This window comes from Taudactylus pleione, unplaced genomic scaffold (assembly GCF_031769625.1).
Source record: "Taudactylus pleione unplaced genomic scaffold, aTauple2 ptg000015l, whole genome shotgun sequence".
Taxonomy (NCBI): Eukaryota; Metazoa; Chordata; class Amphibia; order Anura; family Myobatrachidae; genus Taudactylus; species Taudactylus pleione.
This window is the reverse complement of record NW_028284417.1, coordinates 37,285,281-37,309,835: the sequence shown is the minus strand read 5'-3', so window position 1 is coordinate 37,309,835 and position 24,555 is coordinate 37,285,281. Positions and strand designations below refer to the sequence as shown.

The following is a 24,555-nucleotide window of genomic DNA, read 5'->3' as shown; positions in this document are numbered from 1 at the left end:
AGCCAGCCGGCTCTTTACTTATGGGACACAGGCGCACGCTTGGCGCTGCTCCTTTGTTGATGCACGTGCAGCCACAGTGCACACAAGTCACAAACACAGAAAATATTATTTTTTTTGGTTTGGACTGGAGTGTACTTTGGGGGTTACAGCACCCTTTAACGGTCAAGCCAGCCGACCCTTTACTTATGACACAGGCGCACGCTTGGCACTACTTTGTTGATGCACGTGCGGCTACTGCGCACACAATTCACAAACACACAAAAAATATAATTTTTTTAGCACTTGGGGGGAGCACCCCTGATGGACAGAGCACCCCCTGGACAACACTACAGCACCCCTTTAGGACTGGGACACTGCACAGGACTTTGGAGTGGACACAGCCCCTATGGAGAACTGACTGCACAACACAGTCCAGCCAGCCCCTATGGACTTTGAAGTAGTGGACACAGCCCCTATTAACAACAGCAGCACAGCACAACACAGCCAGCCCCTATGGACTTTGAAGTAGTGGACAACAGCAGCACAGCGCAGCACAGCACAGCACAACACTACTCTGCACTACACTACACTACACAGCCCAGCCAGCCCTAACTCCCACCCTCCCTCTTCACTGTCCACAGCCGAGTGAGAAAATGGCGCCGATGCGGGTACCTTATATAGGATCGAAAACCCGCGAGACTCAGAAGGCAGGATGATGACGTTTTGCCTCGATTTCAGATCCGAGTCAGGCGGGAAAAGTCGAGCCTGACTCGGATCTGCCTCGGATCGGGGGGGCTCGGGGGGTTCGGATTTCAGAAATCCGAACCCGCTCACCCCTAAAATGTACTAAAGTGAGAATTTTTAGAAGTGGAGATGTTGCCCACAGTAACCAATCAGATTATACTTAACATTTAAATAGCACTTTATAGAAGATAATAGCTAGAAGCTGATTGGTTGCTATGGGCAACATCTCCACTTCTAAAAACTCTCACTTTAGTAAATTTATCCCCTAGCCTCCCCTTGCTCAGTCAACAATCTGGAAACATATGCAGAAACTCTGCATAACTAATTTTGTTATAAGTTAATGAAGTCAGGAATACACTTATTCTGTGCATGCATGGTTATACTGACCCACCAATCAGAAACATGGAAACAAAAACCCTAATGCTTCTGATTGGTCGGTTGGTGAAGAGAACTATATTATATCTGGCTTGATCATTGATAGGTTTTGGAACTTTCTAGGTTTTTTTGTTCTTTCTGTTTTTGTTTTATTTTGTCATCTACCTTTGGATTACATTAGATGGAAGACAGAAGAGTGAGGCCGAGGGTAAAGGAGGGTGGATGGAAGTTCTTGTCCTTTATACAAGGACTCAATTCAGTTCAGCAAGAGGGATATCACCGGGCTTCTACTGAAATACATCACTGAACGCTGCCACAGTTAACCTCATTGTACTTCCATGCTGTTGTCGTGTACACCACCTTTTAGTAGACTACCCCAGAGATCAGCAGTGATGAGTGACAATTAACTATTGCAGTGGCAAGAAGACATTGGAATATTAACAGAATATTAATCTTAATTAATTAATTCATTAATTAATATTAGTTATATCCCAATTCGAGACATACAAAAGCTCAAAAATAGGTGGTGATAGTAGAAATAGGACATAAGTACATTTGTAAAAAGTTAAAATGGCATAAACCTCTACAGCTTATTATAATGAAAAGAATAACCATGAAACAGTTAGTAACAGAGTTGATGGCTGCTATTTGTGTGGAGATAAATTTCATGGCTCACACAAACCCTTGTTTGCTCGCTCCTGCATTCCACTATTCAGCAAATCCTTCTGAAAGGGCTCATTTCTCCTGAAAGAGAAACACCTCCCCTGATTACAGGGCGCACAATTCCATTCCAATGTTGGACGCATGCTTTTGTTTCCTCTCTTGATCTGCTCACATGAGTACCGCAGAGAGATCACAATTCTTTGTACTGCAAAGCACCACAAGTTGTCCAGCTTACAAAGCGCACAGAGCTTGTTTTTAAAGGGCCTCTTGAAGAATATATAAGAGAATGTAACTTATTGAGCATATAAATATGCAGACGGTAATTTTTGGCTTTATTTATACTGTTCACTAGAAAATAAAAAATATACAACTTAGTCATCTGGCCACAATTGTGATACAATTATTAGGTGATAATTGTAATTATAGAGTTTAGGATTTGATATTTGGTAAATCATATTTACTGTCTTTTGTGCTTTTATGAACATTCCTTAAGTTTACTATGTGTTGAATTAGCTGCAATTTTCTATGCTGGAATTATGTAGGGAAAAAGCCTATAAAATGTATTTCTTCATATTGTACTTGTTGACTTTTATCATATTTGCTAAGATAGTAATTTATAAACATGTTTGTTGATAAAGCTCCTATAATACATTTAAGTTTACTATATAACTGTACAGATATCTATGTTGTCACAAGTGTAAGATCATGTGTACTGTTTATTTATAACATAGCATAAGCAGAAATGCCCCCAACTGTATTTGTTGCTAAGAAAATAATGGAAATGCACTAAGGATTAAAATATAATCACATGCAAAATCATTTATTTGTAATTATACAAATAATCAACAGAAATAATTGCAGGGAAAAAACAAGCAAGAAGGAAACCTTTATCAGTTTCAGCGTTTATCTAATGGTTCATTTTATTCAAGAGCGTGTAAACTATTTCCTACATACGTTTGCAATCCTGGCAGTCAGAGAGCTCTTATTTAAGGCTAAGGGACTTGTTTGCTGCTCTTTGCTCATGACATACTCACTCATCACCCCGTTTCAAGAACTTATGATGAACTGAGCCAAGAGATAGAGCTAAGCAGCTTATTTACTGTAGGCATCTGTGATTAATAGTAAACCCTTTTGATTATTTACAGTATTCTGAAAGCATTAGAGCTACAGACTGCATTACTACATTATATCATTATTAGTTGGCTGTTGACAATAGCCCTGTGTGATAACATATGTTGCTAATCCAAAGATTGTATATCTATGGGTCCATTTATTAAAGCTAGATAAGCCCTTTTCCCATACAGAATACGGGTGTTTTTATCAGAGGGTTACAATAGCCGGCAGGATAATACGGTGGGGGAACTATTTGCCTGCAAATGTTTTTACAAACATATCATGAGGAAGACTACTTAAGAAGACCTGTAGTGGTACATGTACTCCAGTAATCTTCTAATACAGATGTGGCCTCATACACCCAACTGAGCCGCTGTGAGAGGTGTACCGTACTCTCTTAAAATTTAGCATCTTATTCACATCTCAGTTGCAGCGAAACACCTCTTACAGTGTACTAGAGACGCTGGGCTGTGACTTTAACTGCGCAGGAATTTGTTTTAAAGTCACATACGAAGCACAACAGAACTTGGCATGAGAAAAAGCCATGGCTGCTGCTTTGTAGCACTTTGTATACAGATTCAGACTCATTCGCACACAAATGTACAAATGTCACACATCAAATTGATCAGCAAAGTAGTTTTGTCACTTCCAGTTGTTTTATTTGTGCGAATAAGGCATATATTTTCAGCTAGGAAGATGCTTGGAGTCGCCCAGGAACTGGTGCACCGAGAGGGGCTATTTGGAGCAACTGAAGCCAAATTGTATGAGGACACATGCGTACTTATCGCCATCTCAGAATGGTGATTGCAGGGACAGCCCACTGAAAAAATGCCATTCCATACCACTGCTCATGTGTGAACTGGCAAGCTTGGTACGTGCATGTACAGTACATATGTATCCAGATTGAGGGGTAAAGTTGTTATTTCAGCATTTCTCAGTAGACAACTGATTTTCTATTGCTGTGATAAGAGGATACAGAATGTTTTTTTTTCTTACAGCTTATTAAATAATACACACAATGGTATTTAGAATAGCAATCTGACACATTGCATATAACTATGAATTTGGTATTGTAATTTGGACAGCTTTGGTTTGGATATGTTGAAGATAGCCTATTTACGTGTACTTTTTGAAGGTCAGAAAGACCTTTGCTCATGCTGGTTGAACTGTTATTTGTATATGTTAAATGAACTGATTACTTATATTACATAATTAATTTTGAAGAATTCCACCATGGCAGTGGTTCCCAAACTGTGCGTCGCGGCACCCTGGGGTACCTCGGGGCACTTGCAGTGGTGCCTCAGGTTGGTGGTCCAGCACCAAATCAAATTCTTTATGGGCACTGTAATGTAAATATGTGCACAAACAGAAGCACAAACCTGTCCACCACTATATAACCAAACCTAAGGATGACAAGTCAGCACAATATACTGCACTGTACTACTTCACTACATTTTTTTCTGAATTTCTCAATATCAAACGTTTGGCTTAGGGGTGTCATGAAAACAATACTGATGCACTAGGGCGCTGTGATTCAAAAAAGTTTGGGAACCTCTGCACCATTGTATAAATAACCCTAGTACAATCTAGCCATTAGCAACAATTATTTCAAGGTGGGCTTAACTAGTGTCAGGGCAGGGCTTTATTAAGACATCCTCACATGCCCTTAAATTTCCATCAAATCTCCCACATGCCCCTTAAATGCATCTCAGACCACATATACTTTAAATGCCCATCAGATCCCCCGAAAATCCTCAGACCCCCCACATGCCCTTTAAATGCACATAAAATCCCCTAGACCTCCCCAAATGCTCTTTATGGCCATCAAATCCAACCCCATGCCCACAGACCTCCCCACATGCCTTTTCCATGTCCATTAGATCCACCTACATGCCTTTATGACCTTCCCAAATGCCTCTAATTGGATCCCTCCTTCAGAGGCATATTCATGCTTAGGGAGGGCCCATGTACAGTGGTCTCCTCCTCCGTACAGTACCCCCACATACCATTTGCCATATTACCCTCTTTTCAGCAAAATGATTAGTATATTTTGGTCAAGATTTGCATATGCAGGTGACAGCAAAGGCTCTGACACAGTGCCAGAGCCTTTGCTATCACCTGCACCTGTGTCAGCTCTCAAAAGATGTCACACAAAAGATGGCGCCACTGGCAAAATACATATCCCCACTGTTAATCCGGCCAATGGCCTGAGCACTTTATTCTTCACATTCTGCACATCTGGTATGTCCTCGGTGTGAAGTGGGCAGTGAAAGAACACCTGTAGCCCACTAGAGCATTGGAATATTCACAGTACCAAAAAGTATTTAACTGAGTGTGCTGATCTTGTGAGAGGCACTAACCTGAACATGTATGAGACAGGAGAAATGTCATGATGTGAGGATGGGAAAAAAACAAGAGGAGCCAAAGGCTGAGAGATAGTGATGTCAATCTCCCCTTGGGAAGAGTACTCCACTATGGGAACAAAAGTCAACTGGCTTCATTTTAGTGTTCAGAATTTTCAGGATAATGCGTATATGAAAAAGATGTTTTATTCTTGTATGTAATGGACATTGGATTGTATTATATGCTGGCTGTTTGGATTAGGTATGTTTTAGTCAAGATTTGCATATGCATTTACTTTTACTTTTTGTCAAAGTATAAATGCTATTATAAAGATGTAATAGATCCCTCACAATTCACCTATTTGTGATGTTCCTCTAATAAAACAGAGGTTACATTTGTCATCCCTGTGAATATCATTGAGCTCTCCAGTGCTTTAAACTGTTGATTAATCTATGGATTATGGGGCTGATACACACTGTAGTTACACGCACCTTTGTTTTGCAAATGGATCTTGTGATTTTTAGCACTGGGCATGTTTTGTGACTGTATGCAGTTAGGGGTGACTCAGTTGTACACATCTCAGTGGCATCTCCATTTATGGATTAATGGGTGCAATTTTGTGGAATTGGGGCATTAGCATGTAGGCTCAGTGTTCTGAGAGCGTGTGATGGGTGTGTTGGTGAAATTTGCTGGCCTTGTTATCTGTCTGATGATTGAGGATGGATCTCTTGCACCAGGCACAGGGCTGATAGTGATGATGGCTACCTTCACAAGTAGATAGATAGGGGCAACGTGCCGCATAGATGGACAAAGATCTGCATTTATTTCTGTGCCTGCAACACTCATTCGGTCCCTATGTATTTAAAATATATGCTAAATTTATTCAATATTTGACTTTTTATTACAAAGCAATGGATATTGTTTGCTTCCTGTCTGTACAATCTAATCCATGAAGAAGTTCTCAGCCCACTTGCCTACAGACTTATAGCAGTTTGTAAATCATTCCTTAGAGACCTGCAACCATCATAAGTTTTTTTTTTAAATAATTGATGAAGTAGAAAGCAAACAGAAATCCACTTTGTTTCCATATGAATGTGCATGCATCTGCTATCACTGTTTTTCCCAAAGGATAGCTGCGGAAACCATTGCATTACATTTTCTTCTGATATATCATGTAAAATGCATATATAGGCTGTGACAAAATACTACCAGAAGAAAGGGCCTTTGGGCATGTAAGAACTGAGAATATCCAATAAAATATTTATACAGAAAAAACCTGTAGGGTTCCCATGTGAAATAAGCACTGCCTGTCTATATGACAGAAACACAAATAAATGCTGTGACATCAGCGCAGCTCCATGCTCCCAGCCTATAACCGATACTGAGGAGCAGAAGTGATATGTCATACCCCTGCCCACCTGGTCTACAAGGTAAGAAATGGAAAAGGGGTGGATAGAAGGGCCAGAATATTGCATAATTATCTCCCCACTTTGACCTTGTCAGTCAATGAAGATGGTGAGTGTTTAATTCCCCAGTGACTAGTGCTCAGCGCAGAGAGATTGCTGGTGAAATAATAACACTGAGTGACTTATATTTTGTCCAGCAACCAAAGACCACAAATCTTGGAGTAGGGGGAGATGGTAGATGATAACCCCATCTGCGTATGCAGTCATTATCGTACATGTTCACTTATGTAGAACTGTCAGATTTGGATGTTCAGACCGAATGTTGAATGATGGAATCCATTACATTTGGTTATTTACATGTCTGTATGAGACCCATCATCATATATATTGGCACATTTAAAACATGTCTAAATCTTTAGAACAGAGAAAAGCCCTTAAGGTGACGCTTGCTTACAGGAAACTACTTATAATAGCAAAACATGAAGCAGACATAAGCTGAATATACTTCTGGAATATGGGCTGTCCATACACAATAATATTTTGGTTGCTCAAAATGGTGACATCGTAAACACATATTTTATGATTGGATTAAATCTAACCAGAGTGTAACAACAGGCTACTAGATGTTCATTATGACAAGTGTGAGATCACTGATTTATCTTTATATAGCAAATGTGATCACACACATTTAAATATGGCAATTTGGCCTGACTGCAAAGTGGCAGGAGTTAGATCCAATTTGGCCACCCAGCTGCATGGTTTTTTTTGGGCTGTGAATGATTGAGATGTCATTGGGCATATATGGTGATTCCTAATAATAAGTCACTAAATTGTTCTAAATGTGCAAAATTAAACAGCAAAATTGCTATGGGGTCTATTAACTAAGCAGTGTTAGGAGATAGAGTGGAAAGTGATAAGAAAGTGATAAGGTGCTAGCCAATCAGCTCCCAACTGCCATCTCACAGGCTGTGTTTGAAAAATGACAGTTGGGAGCTGATTGGCTGGCACCTTATCACTTTCTTATCACTTTTCACTCTGTCTCCTAACACTGCTTAGTAAATAGACCCCTATGTGTTTGGCCACCATAAGGTAGAGTGTGTTACCAATAATCATGAATTCTAATTGGATTATGACCCTATTGGTTCATTACACTTCAAGTACATCCGTGAAATTTACTCCAATTTGCTGACCTGATCAAATTGCAAGAATACAAAGTTATCAGATTATGACATGAGTAAACAGCATAACCATGCTGAATAAATATTTTCATAAGTAAAATTTTATTTAATATTTCTTAAATTATAAAATAGATCTATTTGATAACTGTATTCTATTTGTATGCTTAAATTATTATTATTATTTAAAAAAAAATGCATGCATGGGCTTTTTTACAGGAGGATGCATATGCACTTTTGGTTCAGGGAAAGATGCACCCAAGGAAAATAGTACTCATGGTACTCGGATATATTTTGCAATGCAAACAACTCAACAAGAATAGTACTGATGCCCTGCATTTGCTGGGAGTATCAGTGTGGCATATGTTAGTACTCAGTGCAGAAGCGTCATTACCCTATTCTTTCACAACCTAACAATATAAAATATATGTTTTAATACATTCATTAATTGTGTAAAAATACACAAAAGAATGAGTGATGCTTTTACAATTTAAAATTAAATACAACAAGGCCACAACTGTTGTCATTCCACAGTCAATGAGAAAGTGGCTAGCGAGTGCTACTAATATTTATCCTAATTGTTTATATTTGCACCTGTCCTCCAGTACCCATAACATATTTGCATCTAGACTGGTGTATCTGTGTCTGCATCCATGTCTGATGGAGTGGTATTTATGTAAACTTACTGTATTTGGCTATGTTGGGTAATGGATGCCGGCGCTCAGGATCCTAGCTGTCAGAAACCCAACACCAGCATCCCAACAGGGATAGGATATCGACACCTGTCGGTATCCTAACCCTCCCCCTCTCCCTACCCCTAACCCTCTCTCCACGTTGCCTAAACCTATCCTCCCCCTAGTGCCTAAACTTAACCTCCCAACACTCTAAACCTAACCATCCCCCTTTAGTGCCTAACCCAAACCCTCCCCCTAATACCTAACCCTAACCCTCCCGCTAACCCTGCTACTTACCTTAGGGATGCCGACGGTTGGAATGCCAGCGCAGGGATTCTGACAGGTGTCGGCATTCCCGCACCGGCATTCTGAGTGCCAGAATCACCATGGTCAGTATTTGGGCATCCTATTTGTCCCAAGTTTGGCCACCCTATATTTTCTCCATACTGTCTCTAAAAACATAAGTTGAAGGTACGCAAAAAAATTGACTTTGACATAACCATACATATTTTTGTGTGAATGTGCAGTACAAAAATGTGTATCTTATACAAAAAAAATATGTATGTATGTCTAATTCTAACTGAGCCCCATCATGTTTATATTTTACAGTGCTGGTAATGTGTTAGTTTTGTGTGTTAATTTCTAACAACTGAAAAATATTATTTAATAACATGATGTAAATAGCACAAATTGAATCCACAGCACCAACTGAACATTAGTTTTGATCATTCTAATGGACTCTTTATGATATAAAATATCTGTTTGATACACATTACACCATATCTGTACTACTTCCAACATATCATTCAATAAGGCCGGTACACTTCCATTAAAATTGTAAACATACTAGAACAAGAGAAGACTTTTGAGCAAGTAAGAACTGCAAACAAAGACAATGTAATAACAAAATAATCAAGCACTCAGGGGCTCACAAAATTGTTGTTTTGAGCCATCCATCTCAAAACATAATGGATCAATATATGAAAGATTGGGATTATCTTTCATTCAGCCATCACTTGTTTAATATCTGTGGCTCAAAAAAATATAACAAATAGAAACAAATGTCTACTTATAGCCTAAGCTTATTCATTTGTCATTTAAGGTTTAAGCATGCCTGTTGTATATCATAGGATAGGACTAATAAGTTAAAATCTAAATGTATTTTTAAATAATGTGAGAATTAGTTGCCCATGTGTACTTGGACATTTGAATCTTCACTTTTAATTGTTATTGAATGCAGTTAACATAAATGTAAGATGGCGCAAATAGAGATGAGAGTACAATAAATTACAATTGAATTTCTGTTCTATACTTGTGCATGTGTCCCCTATAATAGCAGAGTATGCTTTAGTTAAATGCTTTGGTATGTACAGGGTTGGTGTAAGCCCAGGGTGAGCCCCATATAGTACCCCTCACCGTTACTTGGAAGTAGCAACCTCCCACTTGGAATAATCCCCTCCCCACTCTAAAGGGGAGCCTCGCCCCACCCCCTCCACTTTTTACTTGGCATGTGGGAGGTGGGGGTTTCTCCTCAGCTTCTCAGACAGGGAGTGTGGTATTTGGTTGTGACATAGCCAAGCGCCACATTGCCAACAGCAGCTTCACATGTAAGCAGCTGATTTCTTCTTCTCTTTCAGGTCATTGTTAAGATGATCTTTGATCAGCTGAGCTGTGATTGGTTGACTCACCTGCTCTAGACTAGGGATGGACATCGGAAACCGGCCTTGAAATGATGGCTGTGCTTCCATCTTCAAAACTTTCGATGCAATGGTAACTAACCATTACATCACAAGAATTTGATGAAATAAATATGTGATGGCTTGTGCATGCGCAAAAAAACATATTTGCGCATTTGCAATAGCGACCCGTTACCATTCTCATTGTTTAACTGCTGTATACAAGTGTATTGTAACATCAAATGACCATTGCTTTCACACCATTCGATGGTGACTGCCATGGGAAAGCTGCCATTGAATTGATGGTGTTAAATCATTGAAATTTGATATCCAGCCCTACTTCAGACTAGTGCTGTTGAGCACCTATTCACCGATCCGATTTCCAGCATTTGCAGAAAGTACACAGGGACCATTCACGCTCTGACAGCCATCGGGATTATGGTCCACTTTGCAAAATCTTAAACTTTACAGTACTCCACTGTGATTACACAGGTACATTGAAAAGTTGGTACTTAAATATTACAGGCACCTCCTGTCTACTTTAAGTGTTATAGGGACTAACTTTTTTATTAACTTGACTGGCTGTTTTCCTTTATATTTTGAACAAAAAAAACAACCATTTCAAACATTTGTGACATATTTAATAGTTGATTTGCAGTTCCCAAAATTCATGTATTGCTGATAGAATTGCTTCAAATAGATCTCTTTCGCCCATTATTGTTGGTGCCATGGAGACTCGTTATGCTTTATCAGAGGAAATAGAGTTTTGGCGCTTCTGTCTGGGAGTTCTATAAGGAAGAAAATGTCTCCACTGTCCTGATAAATACTAACACAGACCCATTGCTGGGGCAAAACCCTCCCTGCATCGCCTTTTCTTTTTAAAAATAATCTTTTATCAATTTAAATGATCATATTTTGTTCTCCAATAATTTTTGTACATAATTTTCAACACAGATGCCGCACATACTTCCCTCAGGTAGTTATTCTAATTAATGACTGTCTTATCGGCCATGACCAATTGTCTTTCACACTCTATAATAAAAGTCAGCTGTCAGCGCTGACAAATGGAAGGTGACTACACTCAAATCAATTGCCAATTTGCATATTTATTTTGGCCGGGCATATTTTTACATTGCATTTCCAGAAAACATGAGTGCCAAACTACAATGTGGCTTAACGCCCATTCCTGCATTTTCTTACTGCTGGCAGAACACCTTTACTGTGGCACTGCTTCACTGTCAGTAAGGGAAAGATCCCATATTTTCATGATGCCAAAACTAGTACAGGACAGACTACTTAGCTTCAAGGTAACAATGTTATGTTAAGCAAAAAAAAGAAAAAAGAAAATGAGCAGCAAGAAATTAAAGGCATGCAGCAGCAAGTGAGCAACATTAGAACAGCTAAAACACAACAAATGTTTCAAAAACAGACAGTATTTACTCTAATTATCTAATGCTTAAGTAATATAATAAACACAGGTAGTCTATAGTACTAGGAGTACTATAGTACTCTGATAGTACTTAAAAAAGTTATTAAAGAAAGGTAGTCTCTATAATACTTCAAGTAGATGTGTCCAGTATGTTATGTTGACATTCTTTATGTTGACACTAAAATGTCAACTTGTTTAGAATGTTGACACTGACAAAATGTCGACCCATTCAACATGTCAACATTATTAATGCTGACACTCATATTTTAGCCTAACCCTAATTGCAGCCTAACCCTAATCCTAATTCCAGCCTAACAATAACTTTAACCCTTATTTAATGTTTTGACATTCTGTTGACATTTGTAATGTTGACATTTTGGACATATCAACATTTGGTTAGGGTTTGCATTTTGAATGTTAACATGATAAATATTGACATTTTGGACATGTCGACATTTTCAATATTGACATTCTGACCAACATGAAGTTTTCGATATTTTGAAAGTCAGCATGCTGATTGCTGATTACTCCCACAAGTACGCTGTAGCCCCTATAATCAAAGCCTGATTAAGCATGGGGTGGCTCAAGGACAATGTTACCCGGGGCCCCCCTCTCTCAGGGGCCCCCTGTGTCTGCTGACTACCACCGGCCATTTGTATGAACGCCTCCAACTCCTAACATGCACCTTGAAGCTAAGTCCCCGGCGTAACCAGCTACATATGTCCTCACACAGAAGAAGAAGCAGCCAAACTAAAACAGCAGGAGAAGAGCTCAGCTGTCATATGACAGGGGACTCAGTACAGCCCCAGCGGCAGCCACCCACTGCTCTGTACCATTTCTAGAAAACAGCAGAGGACTTCCAAGGTAGGCTTTATCAGCCACAATTTGACTGAATTAAAAGTAAGATATATATCCCCCAAAACCTTAATATGGCTCTGCCTATAATGTTTAAACATTCAACAAGAGATCTCTAACCAACTCAAACAATTCTTTATCACATGCAGGAATAGATTATAAAAAATATTTATCCAGTTTAACAGCATACTATATAAAGTCAATATTGTGACTTTATTAAACTTTCAAACTGGCAGCTCTAAATTTGCATAGTTTTTATTTTTATTATATATATAGGCTTTAGATTTATCTTATCTGTTATTAAGATTGTCACATTGGTTCTTAATCTAGTCAGTGCTTCTTTTCTTGTGATTTTGTTTTTGTTTGCATCATCAGACAGGTTTATTTATTGTGGATTTCAAGCTGTATATGTATACCATTTATTTTATAGCATATTCAGTACCTGATTTTTTGTGTCTATAGTGTGTGGGGCATGTTTGTGTTGCATTTATACACTGTTATACACAAATCATTTTTCAGAGTTTATTTACACATTTTATATCACAGAAAAAAAATCACAGATGACAGCATCATAAAATGTTCAGTAACCACAAACCAGTATGCAGGGTGTGTGATCGGTGCTGCTGCCCAGTGCACATGGGCCAGGAGGTGGCATTGTCACCATGTCACCTGCACATGGCTTGCAGGGTACCACCTGTAGTGTCCTAATGACATTCTGGGCACTCACTCGGCAGCTAGTAGAGCCACCAGGAGTGTCCATAGGACCAGTATTCCTCTGCTTGCTGTCCTGGAACCCCCGCTCCCTCGATATGATGTTCATTGGGCCAGGCCAGCACAGGGCATATATTAGCCCTGTTATGGCACTGCCTGTATGGCCAAGGCCTAGGTCTTACACTCCTTACAAGATGTAAGCCTTTGAATTTTACTGCAGCATGTTCCAGACAAATTGTGCACTCCTCCCTGCTCTTGTAATTGACACTACTGTACTGTAGAAGGCATTAGCAATGAGCTTTAAGTTGTCTAGTACAAAAGAGATAATAAAATGTCTGACTGTTTAGTATGGTTTTAGTATAGCTCTTCACCTGTTCGATTAACCTGTCCATGTACAGTATGCCCAAATTGAAAATATATCCTGCAGCACAGGGCTCAAGATTGGTCAGTGTGCATTCAGTGTAAAATCAAATGAGGATGTTAAGCACAAATTGCTTTCATACTGTATCGTTGTGTGACAACCACCACAAACTATATGAGACTCCTCTGTATCCCTTTAGATCCTTAGAATTTGTAGGTAGAAAATCAATAGATTCTTCTAGTGTAACTATTATAATAACAAATGACTCTTACAAGTAATTTCAAGATAGTTGGTCTTAAATTAATTACTAGAAATGATAGCATGAAATTGGATAAAGCCTCCAGAAAGCCTCCATTTGAAAAGAACACAAGCACAATTGGTTTTTACAGAAATGAGCTGCCCTTTCTCATCACTTTGCCTGTTGGCGACCATTACGCTAGAAACTGTTGGAGCTATAAGTGTTAGATTGAAACATACTGCCAGCTTATTTACTGTTTCTGCTGGCATGTTCATTTTTGGCTGGAGTTTTCTGTATATGGCTCCATTGTGTTGGTTTAGTATCAGTAGAGTCTTAAAGAGTTAAAGTAACATGGGCATCTCCAAATAAGACAGTGGCTCTATACATGGAAAAGCAATTTCAGATTTTAGTAGAAAATGTGAATGCAGTTGGTAGTAACATAATCAGTTCTCTGGGGAACCCTTCATGCCTTTCACATAATAAACTAGCAGAGAAGACAAATAGGTGTTTGGCCATCAAATGATGTTGAGAAACGGGACTGAATCATCTTGAAACCTAGATACGTTTTCCCCTAGTTGTATGTGTAAGATTCTTCCCATGTTGTCCTGAAGTCTATCATAATGTAATACATCATTATGTAATATGATGTTCCCATAACAGTAATGTTTATATGCCAATATATTTCATGATAATAGGTTTTACAGATAATTTGCTAAATTGTCAGCAAAGTAGCCTAAGTGTACATTGTTTGAATTGGTTTAGTTTACTGAACAAATTGTTAACCTTAACATAAATAATTTTACTATAATCGTGAAAACAAAAAGGTTTATGTAATTTATAGATATATTTATATTGCATAGCAACAGAGTCTACTTGTTGTGACTAGATAAATTACTTTTAGATTATTATATGGCTCTGGAGAGAGTTAAACAGATTAGTGTACAGCACTGCTGAGATCATTGATCTCCCTCAGAATAAGCAGACACTGAAAAAAATCATCTTAATTGATCTATTCATTGTTAACATGAAAAATAACATTAAATAGCACCTAATTATTATACAAATTAGTTATAGCAGGACAGTTTCAAAAACACAGATGCATATATTCATAATCAATCTAACATGTTTCCTATTCTCCAGTATTTCTGAATTTCTAATGAGTTGCATTATTATTATTATTATTATTATTATTATTATTATTATTAGTATTACTATTATTTTATTGGTATTCCTTGACCTCGGAGCGTTAAAGTCAAATGTGCTCCATCTTCATTTAAGGTGGCCATCTTCAGTTATGCTTTGGTCTACAGTATGTGGGAAATTCAATTCTATGCGGTTTGCCGCAATATCTGGCTGCACACATATTGGCTAGTTATGGTAGTGCCAACATCACAAGCATTCTGTCGAACCTCTATAGGGTGTTAAGGAAAACATGCAATGACGGCACACGTGATATACCATTTCGGAATGGTACATCACATCAATGCCAGGGAATTTAATTCCCCTCTATGACTCTCTGATATCAAGTCTGTGAGATCAATCACTAATTGAATCCCATTTGTTGACTACGCTTGTATAAATTTTCCAATTCATTACACTCTCATATAAGCAAAGTCAATAAATTATTCAATATTTCTTGTAGTTTCATTTTATAATATGCAATATCCAGTTGTGCTAGGCAAAGGCTACATTGTAATTTTACCTTGAATGCTATAAAAATTCATTTAGAATCATATTAGTGCAGTTATCACTACTGTGAATTACCCATAAATGACATTACATTTTTGTTTGGCAATGGTTTACTGACTGGGTGACACTGCATGCCAATAAATTCATGAATATGAAATGGCAGTATATGTTTTGGGTATATGACACTTGGAACAACAATGTTTGTTCAAATTGGAAACACAAAAATGCATTATTGTGAAGATATCATCGCATTAGTTAAGACAGGTCATATAACATTTTCTAAACTGTGTTATAATAGTAGTAAATATTGCTGTATAAGGGCTTCTAAATCAAATTAGGTTGATCCAATCTAAAAAATTAACTTTATGGTATGAACAAATTTACATGTAAAATGTATAGTTTTCAGTTTAAATTTTTTATGCTGCTGAGTTGAAGCTATTCTTTGTTATTAGTAATTTCCGAATAATAAAGACTCCTTGATCTCATCTTTCTAGTCAAGTTAAAAAACAAACTTGCACCAATGAACTTGCAACAGACGCTTGGTTGTAGTCAAACATTTAATCTTACTAATAAGTATGATTGTGTCACAATGGGGGAATTTGAATTGGCCACAAGGTTTTCCCAAGAAAAATTATCTACTACTGTGAGTATGCGTGCTCCTGATACCTGCAGTATCTAATAGAAAAAAATCAGTTGCAAAATTGGTTTGGCCAAAACCCCACGGGAAATTGAAAAAATGGGGTACAGTTCGTACCCTAAAAAAATTAGAAAAATATTGTGTAGCAGTAATAATGGTTATTACTGTACCAAAGAAATATGTTTTTTTTTAATGCTTAAAATTATTGATTTGTGCATTTTTATTTTAAAGTAAAAAATATATAAAAAGCTAACTTTTTAAAGTTTATAACGTATGAATAAAATTAAAAATGCATAAAAAAGTAAAAAATGGTGATAAAAAGATAATCACAATTATTTTTCATTTAAATGTATTCTTTAATTAAAAATGTGGTACAAAAATTAACAACAAATTAATTTGGGGTAATTTGAAGTCATTATTGGGTTTAACAACCAACAATGATATGTTATTATTGGACCAATTTTGTTAACTGAAAACTTCCATTTTCCTAAGTAGTCATTATGGGGGTTGTCCAATCCCTGACATTTTAACATTAAAATAAGTTTAAAATAGGATAGGGTTTTAAGTTTTTTTTTTTACCTGCTTTGGGGCTTTGAGAAAATAAACAGTGTAATTCCTATAAAAATTCTAGCGACTGATTTTTGACTCAGCAATTGAATAGTAAAAACCTTGCAGCTGCGGGAAAAACCCACTGCTGCAGTGTTTTTCAAAACTTCACCTGCAATTGTATTTTCCCCAAAATGTTGTTAATTCCCAGCAGCCCTGTGTCCCAGCAGTCTCAGCAACCCTGTGTCTATGCTGTCAATGCCCGAGGCATACTCATATCGGAATGAGACTAACAGTATATTTAAAGGGTGGAAGGGTTTTAACATATTAAACAATGCTGTACTGCAGTGACTTTGTAAAATATATTTACCATAGAGACAACAAATCTTGCTGTATGGTTGATGCTGCTTACTGAATTGCAGTTAAAAGGCTATTGTTTTATGGTTTTATAATTCTCTTCTATATTTGAGCCCTTAAAGCAAATGCTGTAAACATACCCATGCCAATTCAATTACAATTTAAGGCAAATGCACCACCCTAATTTAGGGGAAGCTGTATCAAGCCGTGTAAGGAGTGTATAAGTGGATGATTGGAGAAGTTACCCATAGCAACACTGGTTTGTCTTGTCAAACGCTGAGAATTTGGGCTGGTCCCTCTAATTAACAAAGTTTACAGCCTATTATAAATAACACATTTTATATATTATACACATTTGTAATAGCTGAATAATCAAACAGTGATATAACCAATTAATTTTCTTTAGACAACAAAAATAATTGTAAATTAATGTTGGCCATTGTCTCTCTGGAGTAAGGTTCTATAAGTAATAGAAGATGTGTTGTCCGTGACTTATAATACTTAATATAGAGTGCATGAATAAAAAATGGATGAAAATAGGAATGCAATTGGGATATTCTACATCTGGCCTTTTTTAAAAGTTTCTTTTTATGTTTATCGACTTCAGTATATTGAATTATTGCTCTGATCTGGCTGAATCCAATTTCTTCACACACATTACTGCATGTGGCAAAAAGTTCTAATGAACAAATTTATTATAGAGAAATTGCAGAGTCTGTACAATAGTAATGATACCTATCACTGCAAAATAGACTAGAGGTTAGTTACACATTTAAAATCATACAACTTGGTTAGTTACTTTAACCTTTCCTGCCTGCCTAATGCAGGCTTATCTCATAAGGATGAGAATCTGTCAATGACAGATCTATTACAGACACATTAACTGCTGCTATTTAGAACTGGAATTAAATACTCTCCATAAAGTTGTCCTCACTTCAAATATAGTACCTTGTCTTTTTATATTACTGTTAATTAATTATTTAAAGGAACATTAATACAGACTCATATACTTTTATTAAATTCTAATTATTTTGCAATAAAGTTACTGCCAAGACCTGAGCCATGAAATTATAAAGACAATGTAATAAGGTGACATTTGGAATTATGGAAATATCAATTTGTCCAGACCATAGGTGATTTTAATAAGTGGGAAGACTTCAGAAGAACAAACTTTAGTCTAGAGCAGTGGTTCCCAAACCCTGGGGTGCCTCGGGACACTTGCAGGGGTGACTCAGGTTGGTGGTCCAGCACCAAATCAAATTATTTATGGTCAGTGTAATCTAAATATGTGGACAAACAGAAGCTCAAACCTGTCCAACACCACATAACTGAACCTAAGGATGACAGGTCAGCACAATATTACTTCACTTTATTACTTTGCTAAATGTTTGGCTTAGGGGTGCCGTGGAAGCAATTCTGATACTCTAGGGCACCGTGGTTCAAAAAAGTTTGGGAACCTCTGGTCTAGAGATTACACCTGGTTACTTATACAGTATATAAACTAATTCAGAGTACAAGAGAGGAGCCTTGACAGATCAGATGACATTGTTACATCTGTAGAGTAGATATTTTCAGTATACTTAAATCTTAAATTTTATTTACTGGTACATTTTCTGGTGGTAGCAATGCTTCATTGATGGGGATAGCAATACAATACAATTTGTCATCTGAATCATTTTATAATAGGATCTGTCAACATGTGTATGGATAAAATATGCATGATAGTCTTACATGTGTAATATGTTTTCTTTTTTCTTTCTTGTGTCAATTTTAGAGGTTTTTCTTTTTTTTTAATTGAAAACTTTGGTATTAGTCTTGAAATATTTTGACAAAGCAGTCTGACATGAAATAGCTATAGCTCTTGTGGTGTCACACATAACTACAGTATTTGTATATCCAAATTTCCTTACTACAGTATTTATATATGTTTCTGCCCTCTGAGGTATTTGTATAAACCAATAGAAGTCAATATCAGATATCAAAATACAAATATAAGCAAAGATAAAAAAGACTCCAATAAACAATGTTTCCATGTAAAACAAAATGTGTTTTCATATTCTCTTGTTACTAACTCTGCTGAAATAGTGGTAATGGATATATGAACTGTAGTAAGTAAATACTTATAAAAGATGCTTTATCTGGAAATAAGAAATAAATTCTAGACATCTGCACTGTTATTCATAGCACCGTGACTCACTGTGTGTATAAGAAGTGTTTGCATTTGGCATAGCAGAAAATTGTTTTAGGAGTTTAAATAAAAGAGCATAATGCATATTTAGTCAAGCATTACTGTACTACGGCATTAAGTAGATTAGAAATAAATGAAAGTAATTAACGGAGCTGTCTAAGAAATGCATTATATCAGAGACATGAATCAACTGTTTGCACAAAACATTATGGCTGGCTGCAGATGAGATTTAATCAGGTATATGAGTTGTACAACATTTGTGTTAAAAAAAATATTAATGAGCATAGACGCCAAGCAATCACAGTTTTCAGGATTCCATGCTTAAACTTCTTTGTTTGGGAAACAAAAAGACTTGTCAGCGCCCCCTAGTCACAGAGAGCAGAATACAGAGGAGTGAGAAATAAAATGTTGTCATGCTTTAGCAGTTATATTGCTGGCAGAGGAAAGACTTGCTATGAATAGAAACATCTTTGGAGTCTATAGTCTGTTCTGCGGAGTTACACTGCTCTGTCCACTATCTTATTCTCAGCCTGTGGCTTTCTGCTTACCTCAGTGTCATGCAGCCTATCCTCACTAACATAAGCACGTATGAGGACATGTCACCACTTTCCACATCCGCACTAATTCCCGGTTCTGTGAACAGTATGTATTTGATTGACTTAAAATTATGTACAAATGTTTGGTTGAAGACTGGCACCAGAAATGTCACTGGTGATGAGTGCTGAACATGCCACCAGGAATAAAGTAGCTAATCAACAGAATTCCTTGATAGTTACAGTATATGAAACGGGAATAATCCAGTGCTCTCCCAACCTTGAAGTTAGATATTTCTTGTTTCCAATGTAGCCTCAATCAACAGATGTCTTTACATGTGCCAAGAAAAGAAAAGAGAAAATAAGTTCCTAGTATACACTGTGTAAAGAGAAAACAATTAAAATGGTGTAGTGGTGCTATGGTAGCACTCAGGGGGCGCTAACACTGGCAACCAAATGATTTCAAATACTGGAGAGAAACAAAAGCTAGATGCTATAGGTGGCTCTTTTGTTATTTTTTTTATTGTTTATATATTTATTTACAGTAATTTAAATCAATTCCTTTTTTTATGACGTTCAATAAACGAAGAATTATATACGCATTGCACAATATTTCACTGTTGCCTGTCAGTGGTTCACAAGGCAACATTGTGATGTCTTTCATTTATCTGTTCTTCCATTGGTGTCTGAGAATGCATTTATGGATGAGTCAGAGTGCCTCCATTTGCGGGTGAAGGGTCATAAATGGGTGGTAATGAGGCAATCACAAAATTTATCAAGGGTGTGTCGACACAACTGTGGCTTATGCAGAGTTGTGCGTATACAAAGTTACATCTGCATTTAGGTGGATCTCTTGTCCCATGGAAAGGGTGTGTGTGTGTATGTACAGAGAAACAATAAGGCAGCGGCCCTATTGATACCTTACTTTGGGCATTCACATGGCCTGTTATGATAGATTTATCAATTGCACATAACGTGTGTGACCAGATGTTGTGCAGATCACATGACTATGAGACTTTAGAAAACAGTGTCGACAATGACCCAAAGTGTCTACTCTCCTGGTCATAAGTCCTAAACTACTGAGGGCAGAAGGTGTATGGCACATAAGTACACTTACAAGTTCCCTATACTGTAGAATTCTCAATAGAATCCCATGAAAGATTTTGATCTTGTGAAGAATAAGGCAAATATGTTGTTTATATGACAGATATAAAATTAATTGTCTGTATGTTAATATATTATACAGAGATACAGAATATAAAGGACTGCAGCTATCATTGGATCAAGTAACAACAAAGCCGACATTCTCTTATGCAAATTCAAATCCAGCCATAAATGACAGTAGGAAGGGCAGTAAGTCACGTCTTCCTAGTGCAAAGGCGAAATCTAGGACATCACCATATCCACAGGTATGTGCCATTTACATATCATTTCAATATTCCACTTTAAATATATATCAATAATCGTTTACAACTTTCGACTTTAAGTTAATCAATCTAGGGAACAAACAGTAACATGTGTAACATAAAAAAGTATTTATCATCCAATTCATTCTATTTTAGATATACATGTATTTAAAAACTGTTGCTTAAAGTAATCTTTGCTTGCCTTGTGAATATTTATTGCACAGGGACACAGTATTTAGTACATATATGGAAGTTGTTTTGCCTTGATTACAGATATCAGCACTATCAATCTTCCTTGTGAGGCATATGAATTACTCCCAAAACTCACTAATCTGTAGGAAAAAGTACGTTAGATATGCTCTTTTAGAGAGTACATTTAGCCAATATTTAGGTATAAGATTTGAAGTTATGGGGCTCATGCTGAGTTGAAGGTACACTTGTTTACAAAGCATGAGGTCTATGTACTAAGCCTTGGAGAGACATAAAGTGTACAGAGTACCAACTCTTTACTTTTTTTTTAAACACAGAAGCTTTCATGGATCTCCCTGATCTGTGATGGCTTCTGTATGACTCAGACCTTTTAATGCTAGTCGAATTAAAAGGTCTGAGTTTTCATAGGAGAAAACTCACCGGTACTTGCATAATATAATAGCCTCAAACTCACAAGTTCTTAGGCTATTACATTTGATGAGTTGTAAGACAAACTTGGACCATTAAACGTGCAGGAAGGTCTGAGTTTGTCTCACACTAAAAACTCGGACCCTATTACATCTCACCCACTGTATCTCCACATGTAAATCATTGTATTAATTTATTATACTGAAACCATAAAAGTTGCTTTCTTATTTCCATATGTGGATATTTTTGTTGCTTTTTAAGGTACACTTTCTACTAAAGTATATATGAATATTTTTCAAAGTTTACACATGTTAATTTCAAGTTCTGTATGTATTATATAGTTTCTGTCTGGCCAATATATAATTTATTCTACATCCTTATTAATCCCAAGGGCAGAAAGATATTCATGTTTGGATTTTATGCAAAGGCAATTTTCAAAGATTTCTTTAAATAATAAGTTGCTGGTAGATCACCAGACCGAAAAGCAGCTGTAGCTGGTACTATAGGTGGATGGTGATTAAGCTGTATAAGCTTTTATACAAGATTTATCACGGGCACAGAAAAAGTAAAACATTTATATAGCTTGTTACATGTATGAAGGAAACAACGAAAGGTGGTGATTTAATATGAAAATAAAATTCATGCTATAAGACATCACTCAGTTCAAGCTACTGTAATTAGAAAATTAGTAGCAATCACAAAGTGCAGAACATTGTGTCCTGAATGTCCTGAATGAAATGGGTCATGTTGGGGGGAAAGCTATCTATTTTTGACACATGTATTTCCCTGCTAGCAAATACTAAGTGATAAAAATAGGTTTGGTAGTGTAGTGTACAGTATATGTTTCATTACAGGATACAGTTCACACCTAAGTAGGGAACATGAAATTGTCTATAAATAACAGGATGCTGCGTTGTTAAATTAATTAGTTTCAATGGAAATACAAAACCCATCGAAAACATTTCATGCTGATCTGAACCATGATACCTGTCTTTGGTTTCAGCTCACAGCTAATGGAAGATAATCCTGAGAATATCTGCATGGTTGTAAACAAGGGGTGTCAATAATGGGTAAACCTGAGGCCACTGTCTCAGCCTACAAGATTTAAAGGGCAGCAGAATTAAGCCAATTAATCTTAAAATACTAATTTCATAGTTGTTTATTATTTTCTAGGTATTAATCAAAGGATTTGTGCTAAGTGCTACACCTATGTGATATATGTATATGATGTCCTGTTAGATAAGATGTAGTATATCAAAGTGACAAAAATGTTATGCTAAAATAAAGACATTTTATTTTATGATAGGAGACACAGTCCTCTGATAAAACGTGAAGAGGAAGAGCTGCACACTTAGGGCCTAATTCAGACCCGATCGCGAGCGCTGAGCGCTCGCAAGCGGGTCGATGTTGGCCCAGTGCGCATGCGCATGACGGAGGCGGCTCCGTCATGCGCATGCGCGAGTCCCGGATAGCGACGGGCAAGACGTCACTCCGGGTCTTGCTACAAAGGGGGCGTGCTGTCGATGGTGAGTGACAGCACGCCCCCTTTGGTGGGCGTGCCGGGGGCATGGCTGCCCAGACGGAGGCATTCCCATGGGAACACCTACCGTCTAGGGCCGGCCCCACTGACATCACAAGTGATGTCAGTGGGAGTGCTCTCGGCTCTGATAGAGCCAAAAGCACTCCAGGGTTTGCGGCAACGAGACCCTACCACAAGGGTCTCGTCGCAAGCCTGATGGTCGCAATGGTTTTGACCATTGCAACCATCTTCCTGGCCGCTCGCTATAGCTGTGGGTGGTCACCCACAGCTATACGAGCGGCCAGGAGGCCGTTATAAAAATGAAGAAGGACAGCCCTGATTCAGAGCGAGTGCTCTGTCAGAGCGTCCGGCTCTGAATCAGGGCCTTAATCTGATGATTTTAGTATTGAATGTCCAATTGGGTGGGTGGTGGTTTGGGAAGTTAGTTGGCTCCTAATTGCACCTGTAGTGCATACCAGATCAGATTGTCCCAGGTCAGATCATCCCACATCAATGGTAATGGATTGTGGTGGTAAGTGAGCCCTTTGAGGGGGCTACTTTCCGTATTGCAATATGTGCCTACGTCACCTTTATCAAAATCTTTGGTGGTAAGTGAGCCCTTTGAGGGGGCTACTTTCCATAATGTAACTTGTATTTATGTCCCCTACATTAAAATCTTGTTGCCAATACAGGCTCTGTGTGTTCTAAAGGGAGTTGTCAGAAACCTTGGTGAAAAGGTCCTTTGCCGTATGGAGAGATGTCATATTTCACCCCTGCACAGTAGCGATAAGGTGCCCACACACTAGGCGATATTTTACACGATCAGCCCGATTATGACGCATCGGGATGACAGATCATTTAAAATATGTCCTAATCATGAGTCTCCACTCACGATTATGATGCCGATGTGCATCCCCACTGGTCGTACATCGCATCTTCAGATCTTGCCTGCTGCAGGCAAGATCTGAAAATCTCAGTCACAATGCACTGGAATAGTGTAGGAGGCATGATAGATCGTGGGTCAATTTGGATAGTTTTTAACACCATATCGTGCCTATGACTGCCGGGGAAGAAATCGACATGATATCGCATCGTCACCAGATCGCCTAGTGTGTGGGCACCATAATATGTAGATAGTCAGAGTCTAGTGAGAAAAGTCTGCAGGCGCGGCATCCCGCGCTGAGACTTACCCATCCATGCCTTGTGCTGTGAGTCCGGCAGTCCTCTCAAACCCGTGGCAGTGCTGTTAACCGGCGGGGAGTCTGACTTCCCTCTGATGTTGAATGTCTGGTCTGGGTCACCCGCAGCTACTAACACTTA

The 24,555-nt window shown here is 37.8% G+C and overlaps 1 protein-coding gene across 1 annotated transcript in view; it reads left to right on the top strand.

Moving 5' to 3' along the window:
- SIM1 (SIM bHLH transcription factor 1) overlaps nucleotides 1-24,555 on the top strand; it is a 75,561-nt gene that overhangs the window by 34,057 nt on the left and 16,949 nt on the right. The window contains exon 9 of the mRNA XM_088470962.1: nucleotides 20,939-21,101. Within this exon, the coding sequence (XP_088327088.1) occupies nucleotides 20,939-21,101 (163 nt within the window). The remainder of the gene's footprint in view (nucleotides 1-20,938; nucleotides 21,102-24,555) is intronic.